At 36.0% G+C, this 14,243-nt stretch overlaps 1 protein-coding gene across 2 annotated transcripts in view; it reads right to left on the minus strand.

Moving 5' to 3' along the window:
• VPS8 (VPS8 subunit of CORVET complex) overlaps positions 1 to 14,243 on the minus strand; it is a 298,981-nt gene that overhangs the window by 98,052 nt on the left and 186,686 nt on the right. For both annotated transcript variants that reach the window (XM_027109813.1, XM_027109805.1), the window contains 5 exons: positions 13,961 to 14,050; positions 13,363 to 13,405; positions 9,700 to 9,803; positions 5,246 to 5,327; positions 4,826 to 4,908 (listed from right to left, as the gene is read on the minus strand). In XM_027109813.1, the coding sequence (XP_026965614.1) occupies positions 4,826 to 4,908; positions 5,246 to 5,327; positions 9,700 to 9,803; positions 13,363 to 13,405; positions 13,961 to 14,050 (402 nt within the window). The remainder of the gene's footprint in view (positions 1 to 4,825; positions 4,909 to 5,245; positions 5,328 to 9,699; positions 9,804 to 13,362; positions 13,406 to 13,960; positions 14,051 to 14,243) is intronic.

The raw sequence follows: 14,243 nt of genomic DNA on the forward strand, positions 1-14,243 counted from the left end.
GGGAGGCCTTCTGATTGCTCCAGAGTTCTCTCTCTTCATACTTGCCCTAAAAACTCTGGTCACCTTGGTGTCTCTTGAATCTCAGCTCCATCTCCTCAAATCAATGAGTATGCTGGAAACTTCTTGGGATCCCCCTTCCTGCTATTGCCTGGAAACTCTCTCAAGACATTAAGCTGGGGCAAACATAGGGCTTATGTTGTTTATTTCCTGTCTCTAAGGAATTACTGTCCTGTACTGCCTGATATCCATTTCTTTGAAAACCACTATTTCATATATTTTATCCACTTTTTAGTTGTTGTAAGCAAGAGGATAAACCCAGTCTCTGATACTCCTCTTAGCCAGAAATGGAATTCCTCCATCCTTGACTTATATTCACTCTAGAAATATTTACTGAGTACCTATTATTTTTTGACAATTCTACCAAAAATTTAATATAAAAAATACCAATTTTACACAAATCCTTTGAGAATATAAAGGAAGCTGAAATGTTTCCATAGTCATTTTATGAAGCCAGCATTGTCCTAAAATCAAATCCAGCAGAGACATAACAAAGAAAGAAAACCACAAAGATCCCTTATGAACATAATCATGAAAGTTTCTAACAAAATATTAGCAAACTGACTTCAACATTATATAAAAAGAGCAAAATGGAGTTTATTCCAGAAATGCAAGGATGGTTTGTTATCAAGAATCAATCAAAATAATGTACTATATTAGCAAAATAACCAAAGAGAATGTGAACATTTTAATATATGCAGAAAAATCATTCAACAAAATTCAACATCCATTCATAACAAACACTCTCAGCAAACTACGAAGAACAGCAAATTTTCTCAACATGCATCTAATATGCAATTGATGAAAGAATTAACAATTCTCTCAAGATTAGGAAGAAGGCAAGGCTTGTCCATCTTCACCATCACTATTCAACACTATAGTAGAGGTCCTGACCAGCACAATAAGGTGAGAAAAAGATATTAAAATATAGATGGAAGGATAATATATAGATCAACAGATAGACAGATATAGATAGAAAATAAAGAAATAGATTGGAATTAAATAAAAATGGCCTTTATTCATAGACATTATAATTATAAATGTAGAACATCTTATGTATAAATATCCTATTACAATTGATACCTTAAATTAAGAAATAAATGGAATACCATAGTCATGTATCGGACGACTCAAGATTTTTAAACCTTTAGTTCTCCCTAAATTCAATACATCACCATCAAAATAGCACCAGGTTGTTTTGTAGAGATTGAAAGACAATTTTAATATTTATATGGAAATGCAAAAGGCCCAGAATAGCCAAAACAATTTTTTTTAAACTCTGTGTTTAACTTTTTTTTTTAAACGTCTTTATTGGAGTATAATTCCTTTACAATGGTGTGTTAGTTTCTGCTTTATAACAAAGTCTGAGTACCTATTATATGCCAGGTGCCTCTGGGTTAAGTGATGGTGATAGAGTACTAGCCAAAGTACAGTTTCATCTCTCAGGGTCCTTATGTTCTAATGGGAACTAAAAATAGGTAAACAACCTGATTCTTGAATGTTTCCTAGAACTCCATTTTATGCTAAAGTTCACCTAGTTTCAATAATTTAACTACCACTTCTATGTTGATGACTTCCAAATCTTCCGATCCACTTCTTACCTCTTCCTATAAAGTCCAGTCTTGTGTTCCCCCACTGCTCACTGTTAGCCACATGAAACTGAAATCAGGGGTTTACCTAGGTTCCTCTTGTGTTCCCCTACATCCAGTCAGTCAAAAAGTTAAGTAGATTCTGTCAGCTAAGTAATTTCCAAGTCCATCTTCTCCTATCCAGTCTATGTAACTCATTTAACAAACTTCAGGTATCTATTACATTCTGGGTATTTCTATGCCTTCAGTTTTTATCCCTTCCAATTTATCCTATATAACACAGGCTGAGCCATCTTTCTAAAAAGAAACCTCTTTCCATCATTCCTCTGGTTAAAATACTTTAATGAGAATTTAGTGAATTTAAAATAAAATCCAAAGTCCTTACCACGGCTTACAAAGCAATTAAGGACAGTCTCTGCCTCTCAAATTTCAGCTCTGTGACTCACCTTTATTCTTGTCCTATGTTTCAAGAATACTTAAGCACTTGCAACTCCCCAGATGTACCGTGTTTTACCTCAAATTCTTTGTACATATAGTTCACTCTGCTTAGAGTAGTCCTATCTGTTTTTTACCCCTGATTCCTTTAGGCTCTGTAAGATTCAGTTCAGACATCCCCTCCTCCAGGAAATCTTTCCACAGTCTGTTTCATATATATACTTTTATTGGTACTCCTCTGGAGATATATATATAAATTCAGAAACCTAGCTCATTCTAACTTATTCAAAAAAAGATAATAACTGTAAAGGTACTGGGGTGTTTAAGGATCCAAGCAAAGGAATCAGGTAAGCCTTAAGAACTACAATGAGGGACTCAGATGCCATCAGTATTTTCTCTCCATGTTGTCTCCTCTCTTAGTGTCTTGAATCCTCTCCTTGTTATCTTCTCTCTTCTCCATGTATCTTGTCTATTCTCCTCTTTGTGTGTCCGCTTCATTGTTCTTTTCTCTGCAGATTAACTTTTTACTATTTCAGTTCATATGATGGAAAGGTAGTCACTATCAGCTCCTGAACTTTGTACCTTATATAAACCAGAGAACTTAAGATAAACTACTCATCTTTTCAATTCAGTTCTAAAATTTCCTGGAAAGGACACTGACTGGCCCCTCTTAGGCCAGCTGCCTACCCTGAGTCAATCAGACAGAGTCAAGAGGCAGGGTCATGCTTTCACCTGGCTGCTCCTGCTATAATCATGTGGACTAAAAGTGTACAGATGCAGAAGTAGCAATTACCCTACCTGGTGTTCAGAGAAGGTAATCCTTAAGGTGGCCAATATTACTTGCTCTTTAGAGCCGTGTGAATAGTTATATCAGATACTTTCTTGTCTCCCTTAAAACAGGCCTTTTAGGGCAAGAACTGTGCCTTTCTTTCATCTACACAGATAATAACCAAACAAGGTAACATATAATATATAAACCAATTAATAATTAACTTCTCAAAAGACCAGGGACTGAAACAAATGAAGGAGCTTACATGATATAATGGGAATGAGCTTAAATTAGCATTATCTGTGAAAGCAACTTGAAAAAATAAAAATCTCTATACAAATATAAGGTAGAGTTATCATTACAGTGATCACAAACATGCAAATAAGGAATTTAAGAATCAGCATACTCTCCTTATTAGTGTGACTTAACAATCACTGAAGGTGGAAAATGATAAGAACACAATTACAAAAAATGCCAATATAACACAAAAATAAAGTTAAGACTTTCAAATATCAAAAGCCTTCAAGGATATGAGTCTGAAATACATTTTTTTAAAACATCATATGCTTATGCCAAGGTAAAAAATCAATTTATATTTATTATAGTTTATGTGTCAAAGTGTGGTTAAAGCTCAAAATAAAGCTAAATGCGTACGAGAGGGCAGACACTTTTGGCTTTAGGATTTCATTGTTTTCTAATTTACCTGGTAAATTAAAGTACTTCTGTCTTATTATGTATTACTTTATATATGATTAAAAACCTTATGACTAATATATTTTAGAATGGATATAAGAAAAGTAGTCTGTACCAAATTATTATTCAATTCATGATAAGGATCAATGAAATGATACGTGTGAAGATACATTCTAAAGGATAACGTACAATGTGGTGAGAGACTGCTGGACACAGTAGTCTTTATCAGCAAAGGTCCAGCTGCTTCATACCAGATCGGAAGGAGAGCTTGGAGAGTCTTAAAAAAGAGCTGAGAGGGACATTCTTGACTGGATAAAAATCATTTGAAAATTATGAAGATCAATGGCATCATATTACTGTCTGACTTTATTTTTTTCTTTCTTTTTGGTGTGTCTCTATCCTGGGTAAAGTAAGGGAAGACAAAATGGATTCTAAGGATAATTCCTGCTGTTTACCCAAGAATGTTCACAGATGTTTCTAAAAATATATCTTAGCATATTTTTAGTGCTCTCTTTTTGATGAAGTTGGAAAGGTTCCGGCCTTTTTGCTGAAGAAAACAGGCTGGAATGATGTTTCCTACAAAGACTTTGGACACAAAGCCAGCTAGAATCTATAGTAGGAGATGAGCTTTGGACAGAAAGTTTTAGGATGAGTTAGAAACCCTAAGTAACAAGATTAAAAAATGTCTATATTAACATAATTTTTACATTTCTCTCTCTCTCTCTTTTTTTTTTTTTTGTGGTACACGGGCCTCTCACCATTGTGGCCTCTCCCGCCACGGAGCACAGGCTCTGGACGCGCAGGCCCAGCGGCCGTGGCCCACGGGCCCAGCCGCTCCGTGGCATGCGGGATCCTCCCGGACCGGGGCACGAACCCGCGTCCCCTGCATCGGCAGGTGGACCCCCAACCACTGCGCTACCAGGGAAGCCCTACGTTTCTCTTTTTGATCTAAAAAGTATAATCAGCTGGAAGCAATGGTAATTCTCTCCCAGTTAGCACACCAAAAGGAAGCTTGTGTATCTGAATCCAAAGGTCACAGTGAACTGAAGCCTGCACCCCCTAACTGAAGGTTGCAAGTGTGTGCCAGGCAAACCCACATCACTGGAGTGCTAGGAAGGATTCAAAGATGAGAGCTGTAAGTTAGATATTTCGTTAATGCCAAAAATCAGCTGCATTATGCTTGAGATCCATTTACACATTAGCCCAATTTGCTATTATTTATACATTAACTAAAATATTAGTTAAAATTGATCAACACTGAATTTTCCCCCTTTCAACTCACCTGCAAGATTCTTTGCAAGATTGATGGAAGGGCAATAAATGCTGCCATGTTGTTTAGAACTTGCATGGTCAAAGATTTCAGAGCTGTTATAATAAAATGTCAATATTAAGGTTAGTTTAAAATAAGAGGTTTTTGTTTTTCCTGTAAGTCATAGGAATACAGCTTCCTAGAAACTTGGCTAACCAAGGCCAGTTTGATATTTTAAAGTTAACTGCTGGTAAGTTGCAAAGCTACTATTATCCAAGACAAATGATATAACTGGTGCCACAGAAAGCAGTGAACATGAAAAAATGAGATCAACAGTACAGTATGATTTCATTAAGGAAAATAATAAAAATACGATGCTGGGAGAGGTATCAAAATGACAATCATCAGCAGATAGAAATTGGGGGACAGTACAGGTGGACACTATGACCTTACCTTCAGAGTGCAGATGAGGCGCAGCTGAACTAGACAGCTTCTGAGGTGCCATCATTGCCTCCAGTAATGGAAACCAGAGTGCCTATAATGGCAGAGGAAACCAAAGGAAAACAAAAGTACTCTGTTGTTTTTAAGAACAACTAACATCAGCTTAGTGTTTCACAGGTTGAAATGTACTTCTCACATACATTTGTTGGTAAAAATTAGAAAAAGAAAAGATGGAACACTTGACTGGGAAGAGAAAAGACAGTAAAAAAGCAAAGACCACAGCCAGAACAGATATCTTTATCATGCACCTTGGGAAAATAAGGAAGCTGAAGTTAAGTAAGTCTAGACCTTGGAACTGCAAATCTTGTCTCAGAAAAGGGTAGGTTCAAAGGAGCCAGAGCAGAGCCTCAGGCTACGTTCTTAAATGTTTCACTGACACAGTCTAAACGGCCCTATGTACCGCAGAAGGGAATAAAGAACCCTCCCACAACTACCCTTCCCCCCATTTCTCATCAGCTATGTCAAGCAAGATAAATAAATACAGTTAATCCAAAGTTTTCTCCTATATCAAGCATTATTGTGTTATTTCCTCGGTCATCACTGACTAAGAAGTGGAAGTTAACATTATTTCAATTAACATTTCCAATCACGTCATGACATAAATGAACAGATCTAACATTTATTTATTCCTATTACGTAGGGCACTGTATTAAATGCTTTACATACATTTTGTCGTTTCAATCTCATGATAACCTTATACAGTAAGCATTATCTTTACTGGAGATCAGATGCTGAAGCTTAGAGAAGTTGAGTAATTTGCCAATGATTATACACTGCCATATGTGCATCATATGTGTTCTTCCTAAGCCTTAGGAAAAATCTTCATCATCAAAAATCAAACTAATACATTTTAAAATTTCAAGCATATTTTCCTGTTGGGTAATGATTTACAAAGGCCTTATTTCACCCAGTATCTTGGGAGAAACCTATTCCTGCAAACATCCAAGCGGTATGAAAAAAAAGTCAGTATTGACAAAGCAGGACAAGCATGGTTAAGGGGACAGGCTAATGGTCCGGTGACTTTCCCACGGGGTGACCTTCCACTGACGAGCTCTACAAGGAAGCCCTTATCTGCCCCCATTTGAGGTTTTCTAAGGCCAGGATTTTATGTACTTTTTTTTTAACAGTATTTCTTCAAATTCTTAAGATACTGGTTTTAACTATGTTGTGTACTGGCAATTCTTTATTTTATTGAAATTTTAATTTATCTAGTATTCATGAATTTTTAATCTTGTATTTTATTCTTGGATGGCTTTACTTAGCTTGTGTTTTCGTTGCCTATTTCAATTTGTTTTTACAACCACATCATTTATTTCTATGTATTTTTATAGTCTTTTAATTTAACTGTATATGGTATACCTAATTTTTACCTTTTGGTTTTTATATTTATTATATTTAGAAATTTGCTTAAAAATTTTTCTTATTTAGTCCAGAAATTTTAGAAGAATTACCTTTTTAAAGGTTACTTTATTCTTGGTTTATAAATAGCAGACTGGGGGAAGCATGGTTGCAGAGATAATAGCCATGGGAAGTGTTCATACCCTAGAGAAATTGTTCTTCTTCAATTAAATCTCCACATTAACCTGAAATATATGGTAGACACCTTTTAAATATTTTGTCTCTCTTGCTCTTTAATGTTGGTTCTTAAAATGTTAACTTGGATAAACTCTAAAAACCCACAGGCTAAAATAACAATCCATGATAATGACAATCCTAACCCCTGAGAGCAACACAACTGAACCTGAATTACTTTCTCATGTTACATAATCAACAGCTTTCTTTTTCAGGGAATTATGTGCATAAGAAAGCCATATTCTTTATTTATGCAATCACTGGACACTGGGGTAGACAGACATACAAAGTAGGACAGGTATAGATTCTACCTAGGGAAGGACTGACAACCTGATATCCTGCAGTCTAACTTTAAGGAAATACTCCATGACATTAAATCTTCTGAAGAAACTTTTGGAAAGAGATATTACAGACAATTCATTATCAAGCTTTTGGATACTTCAAATTTTCTAGTTAGATTAGGGTCGGTGGCAATAGCTCTTGTTCTCACTCTCTCCAAACTAAAAAAAAAGCAAAGAGGAACAGGGGAAACAACCATGAAAATCCCCCAAAATTAATGTTTGCTATTACATAAAATCAGTTCAGCATTTTCACAAAAATAGTATTTACATAAAAACTAACATGCAATGTTTTTATTGTTGCTATGAACGTTGTTCAGAAAAGAAGGAAAAACCAGTTGTTGGAGGGTGGGGGGGAGTAGAGAGTGGTGTGAGAGGCATGTGTGTGTGTCTAAGAGAGGAAGAGACGGATTCCAACTCAGATATATTTTTAGACAAAAAAATACAGAATAAATTACCCTTTCACCACATCAAAGGAAGCCTTAGTCCTGTCTCTGATTAAGAGGTAAGAGTTCAAATATAGTCAGAATAATCCCTAGAGTTCTGGAGGCATGAATTTTATATCTAATTCTACCATTAATATATGTGAATCTGGACATATTTCAGCTTACGTGAGCCTAAATGGCTCTATTTATAAAACAATGACAATTTATAATTGTCATTTTTCCTTAAATTTTCCATGAGAAGAAGGAAGAATATCAAATAGATGTTAGGGAGGAGACAGAAGGGTTGAAAACTATTTATGTATATTTACGTATAAACATAGCTTTAATAGTTTTACCCTTTTGTGTTTTTCTATCAAAATATAACCATGTCCAAATGCAGACAGTTAGCCAAAAGATAAATGAAAACAAAAACTTAGGAATGGAAAAATCAGGGCAAAAGGAATGTTGTGAAGCCCATAATCCATTTAAATAAAGATTGAACAACTATGGGAATTGTCGATACAGAAAAGAATGTATTGTTAACCTTAATGAGGTAAAATAACTAACTAAAATTCAGAGGGGTGGAGAAGGGAGGCTGGAGCAAGTGTGTATGAGTTCATGTAAACTTCCTTACTGGTCGGACATCATAGATATTATAAAAACCAAAATGTAATTATAAACGATACTTCTAATCTATTAACAGTTATTTAGATTTTTTCAACTTCAGGGAGATTTATTAAGAGATAGTGTATTGAAGAACTATTTATTTGAATTTCAGAATTTCCTCAGTTTTACATAAGCTTCCTAAATGAGATTAAATACTATATTTTTAAAGCATTATTTGATTCAATTTTTCTAAAATTATGTTAACCTAGGTAGATAAAAAATATCTAGAGTGATATTCACCAAATGATAATGACGGTTATTTCTGGGTGATAAGATGGATACAGAGTAATTTTTTTAAACAACCCTCTGTGTAACTTTCTGTATTACGGGATTTAAAAAAATAATGGGTATGTATCATTTCACTCAAAAAAGTTTTTAAATAAAAAAAACACATCTATTATATAAATGTGTTTGTTATATACAATTTATATTCTAAAGGGTATTCAAAATTTATGACCTTAAAAAAACCCTTGACAAAAACATAAAGGAGAATTTTTACCCATCTCATAAGAACAGAAACATACCAAGTTTATCATTTTCATTGGAACATGTATGGCAAACTATATATGAAAAATTTACCCTGCTTCCCATTCCAGAAGCCCAGGCAGTGGAAGGAAGCCAGGTGGTGTTAAGTCAGAGGCCAGAGCCTGGAGGGGCAGGTGCAGTTATGCCATACATATCACACTGCTAACTTTACTTCTTAAAACTACTGCACAATTTAGCTGTCAAGTTGCATCTCGCCCCCTTGGTTTCTGCTTCATTGCTGTAACTCCCACCCGCCCCACGTGCTCTACTATATCTCCTTCAGCTCTGCGTTCTCCCTTTTTGCAGTCTGGAATCTGTTACAGACGTGGTTCCAACCTTGGCTGCACAGTGGAATCATGTGGGAAGCCTTAAAACATACTGATGACTGCGGCCCAGCCCCAAAGACTATAATTTAATTGATCTCAGGTACAGTCTGGGATTTTTCAAAGCTCCCCATGTGACTCTTATGTGCGGCCAAGGATGAGAACTACTACACCGTAGCCTTCTTGACCTTTTTCAGCTTTCTCTGTATCCCTTGAGGCTTTTCCTCTAGTGCTTCACGCTCCCCTTATCCACGGGGAACGGTACAGATGATAAATGGACGACACAACTGCAGTACCACTACACGGAATACACAAAAACTCAGTCCAAAGAGAACAAGGACATCTAGTATTCACACACCTAAATTTTGCAGCACAGCCAAATCTAAGAATGTAAAGCCTTTTGCGAGAACAAAGCAGACACTCCTCACAATAACTTTAGGAGTCTTATACTCCTGGGAGCACTGAACTCAGGTAGCTGAGAGGGCAGTGGAAATAGAACTAATTCCTAGTTTCAGACCAGAACAGATTTTTAAAAGCCTCTGTAGTCACTCTCCTACCTCTCTCTGCTGCTGGTTCAAATTATGTGAATTTCTCTGGCAAAGGGCAATTGTCTCCACCATGGTCTCTTCAACATTCTTCAGTGAGGGATCCTCTTTGGTATCTAGATTCAGAAAAACTGTTAACATCACTCAAGGGTATATTACTGATAATCTCAAAGCTTCTGTAAAAAATTAAACAATTTTTTCTCTGCATACTTTGTTTTCTATGATATAATCATGTATAAGACCTGATACCAAACTTCAGTAGATAAAAAGTAGGTAGTTCTTTGCAACAGTTTTCCATATAAATGCCTGACATTCCTAGGACAGAGAAAGCACATCATACTTAGCATTTTAATATGCTTTAGCTATGGAAAATCCCCAACCATTTATCTGTGGATTAGTTAATAGAAAGATTATCTTTTATCTTTCTTGCTCTACCATTTCTTCCTCTATTTCTTAAATGTATGTATTTCTCCAAGATACTATCTCAGGCCCTTTTCTTTTCATTTTTCCAATAATTTCAGCCACTCTTCTGGTTTTAATTCCTATGTCCTTGCTAATAATTTTCAAATATACACCTCCAGCCCTTATTCCTTTCATAATCTGCAGGTTGAATTTTCACCAGGCTCTAGGACATCTATCTCTACATGGACATCCTGCAGTCACTTTGAACTTTATATGTGCAAAACCCAACCCATTTTTCTTACTTCAAATCTGCTCCTCCCCCTACATTTCCAAACTAAGTTAATAGAACCATGACCTTTAAGTCAACCAGTTTATAAATCTTCACCATCTTTGATGCTTTCACCTGTACATTCAAATAAATTGTTAATTTTGTTAATTCTACTTCCACACTCTCATATACCCGCTACTTTACCAGAGTGGAGCCCTTCATCACCTCATTTGCACTACTGCAGCAGCCTCTAAATTAACTTTTGACTTCCAAATCTTGCCTTCCTCATTCCCTTTTATACTGTCACTACAGTTCTCTTAAACACAAGTCCAAACATATGAGTCTCATGCACAAAAACTATCAAAGACTTCTAATTTTTACAAAGAGAATGTCAACAAACCTCTGATCCTAAGTAGACACAGTAAACATCCTGGTGCATCTTCCCAGCCTCGGTACTCTTACATCACCAGATTATTTCCTCCTCCCCAAGGTTACTAGCCAGGCACTTTCATGTTCATGTCCTCCTCAGCCCAGAAGACCCTTTCCTTGCTTTTGTCTATCAAATTCCTATTCATCATTCCAATCATGATTACTTCAAAGGTCACATCTTCCAGAAAAGAATCTCAGTTACAGGTAGTTCCCCAATTTTCCACAACCCTTTGCCACTCTCACTGTACCTTTTTTATAGTATTTGATTCTACACGCATTAGAGGTTTTTATTTACATATCTGTCTCCTTCAAGAGACTGTAGCACTTTGGGCGAGGACTGTGTTTTAGCCATCTGTGTATCACCCACAGAAACTAGCCCAGTGCTGTGCAATTACCAAATCCTTCAAAAGTCTTAAGCACACTGTCAAAATTGAATCTGACAGTAAATGGCAGTTATGAGACTATTACTGAGAAATTTACCTTCATTGGAATTTAAGGAATTGGCTTCCCTACACATATCACCTGCAAATTACTGTAGTGATTTGGGGGAAACATTCTTCTTACTTTTCCCACAATCCTTTTATGTAATGTCTATAAAAATTATTCTCATAACAGTAAATTGAAAGAGAAAAATGCCATAAATGCAACAAATCTAATAGTCAAATTGACTGAACGTACACTAAAGCACAAAAACAATAATTAAATGTTTAGTTGGACTAAATATAGGAAAGTCAACCAACTGTTATGGAAGTTCCAAAAACAAATAATATATGGATAATTAGGGTAAAGGTGTTTAGGGGAATGTGTGGGCTAAGGGGTCCAAGAAATGTGTTAATGGGTTAAAAAGGTAAAACAATCTAAAAATCACCTATTAAGTGTTTCTCTGAACTTTGGGAGGGATATTTTGAAAATGTCAAGTAATAGGAAAACAAATAATCCAATTCAAAAGTGGACAAAACGGGGCTTCCCTGGTGGTGCAGTGGTTGAGAGTCCGCCTGCCGATGCAGGGGACACGGGTTCATGCCCCGGTCCGGGAAGATCCCACATGCTGCGGAGCGGCTGGGCCCGTGAGCCATGGCCGCTAAGCCTGCACATCCGGAGCCTGTGCTCCGCAACGGAAGAGGCCACAACAGTGAGAGGCCCGCGTACCGCAAAAAAAAAAAAAAAAAGAAAAGAAAAAAAAGAAAAAGTGGACAAAGGATATGAATAGACATTTCTCCAAAGAAGATACAGAAATGGCCAATAAGTCTAAGAAAAGATGCTCAACATCACCAATCATTAGGGAAATGCAAATCAAAACCACAATGAGATGCTACCTCACACTCATTAGGATGGCTACTACCAAGAAAACAGAAAATAAAAGTGTTAGTGAAGATGTGGAGAATTTGGAACCCTTGTGCATTGCTGGTGAGAATGTAAAATGATATTGTCATTACGGAAAACGGTATGGTGGTTCCTCAAAAAATTAAAAATAGAATTACCATTTAACTCAGTAATCCCACTTCTGGGTATACACCGAGAAGAACTGAAAGCAGGGACTCAAAAAGATATTTCTACACCCACGTTCATAGCAGCATTATTCACAATAGTCAAAAGGTGGAAGCAACCAAGTGCCCATTGATAAATGAATGGAAAAACAAAATGTAGTATATACATAAAACAGAATATTATTCAGTCTTAGAAATGAATAAAATTCTGCATGTGCTACAACATGGATAAATCCTGAAGACTTTATGCTAAGTGTAATAAGCTAGACACAAAAGGACAATTACTGTTTGATTCCACTTATGAGATACACAGAGTAATCAAATTCAAATTCATCAAGTCAGAAAGTAGAATGGTGGTTACCAGGGGCTGTGTGGGGAGGAGGGAATTAGGAGTAATTGTCTAATGGGTACAGAGTTTCAGTTTGGGATGCTGAAAAGGTTCTGGAGATGGATGGTGGTGATTATTGCACAATGATGTGAATGTATTTATTGCCAATGAACTGTAAACTTAAAAATGGTTAAAATGGTGAATTTTATGTTATGTTTATTTTACCACACTTTTACAAAATAAATAACTTTTTTTTAGTATCAAGGAATATAATAGGAATTACATATCTATCTGTGACAAAGCCATTCAAGATTTTAAACTGTTTCAAGTTTTACTGCTTTCTGCTAAAATTATATAAATTCAATACAGAAACACTGATTATTACTTACTGATTAGAAGCTCTGCTTTGCTGTTGTTCAGCACATGAGAGTAATTTTTAAGATGTTAGTTATGTACCTCATTTATAATAACCAAAATATAAGTACAGAAATATAACTAAAAAATTAATCAAGACCAGTGAAGACTACCTAATTTTCTGTCCAATGACCTCTACTGACAATTAGCACTGCAAAACTACAGTGGTTTATATTACTTCCTATTATGAGCCCTTGAAAACAAGCCAAAATTGGGATCAATGTCAGATAAACAGTAACATGCAGATCAATGCGATTATTACTTAATAAATACAGTTTATCATTTAATATCTTTTAAAACATGGGGCCCATGGAAAAAGAAATTGTGAATTACACTCGAGAACTTACTTTCATCTTGATGTGTTACCTCTTGAAGTTTGCTTTGTAGTCTCTAGGAGGTAAAAGGAACACTTTATATTTCTAATCCACCAATACCTGAATTACCACATTTTAAAGGTAAACTCCAAGAAACAACAAGGTTATTAAGAATGATCTCTGCCATCCAGAAGAGAACTGTTGTGTATATAGAAAGCACAGGGCTTCCCTGGTGACACAGTGGTTAAGAATCTGCCTGCCAATGCAGGGGACACGGGTTCAAGCCCTGGTCCAGGAGGATCCCACATGCTGTGCAGCAACTAAGCCCATGCACCACAACTACTGAGCCTGTGCTCTAGAGCCCGCAAGCCACAACTACTAAGCCTTGGGATTAGTATCATGTGGCATACTGGTGTATCATGACATGCATGATAAAAATATTTAGAGATAAAATGTACAAAAAAAATGTACTGTTGTCTGCAGCTTACTTTGAAACATAAGAAATTAAGATGGATTGACAAAAACTTACACAATGCTGTATGTCAATTTTATCTCACGAAGAAAAGATGGATTGATAAATGGGTACAGGGCTAGACAGAAACATGACAAAGCAAATACAGTAAAATGTTACCTTTAGCATTATTAAGAAGGCACCATGAATATCTCCTTTCTTTTCTAATAGATAAGCAGTGACTTCATGAAGTTGATACTTCTGGGTAATCTAGGAAAGAAGAAAAGATAAAGCTTTTTTGCTCAAAAATCTTGTTTGTGGAGTCAGAAGGTCCTATTAAGGATGAAAAATAACCCTATGATAGTAAATAGTGAATTCATACCCTAGTAGTATGCTACTTTACAGTATAACATGCAAATATTTGACTTTCTAGTCTTCGAGTGGCCCATTTGGGACTCTGACT

The sequence above is a fragment of the Aethalodelphis obliquidens genome, unplaced genomic scaffold (assembly GCF_003676395.1).
Source record: "Aethalodelphis obliquidens isolate GAN/ISIS:26980383/991018 unplaced genomic scaffold, ASM367639v1 scaffold1, whole genome shotgun sequence".
In the NCBI taxonomy this organism is placed as follows: Eukaryota; Metazoa; Chordata; class Mammalia; order Artiodactyla; family Delphinidae; genus Aethalodelphis; species Aethalodelphis obliquidens.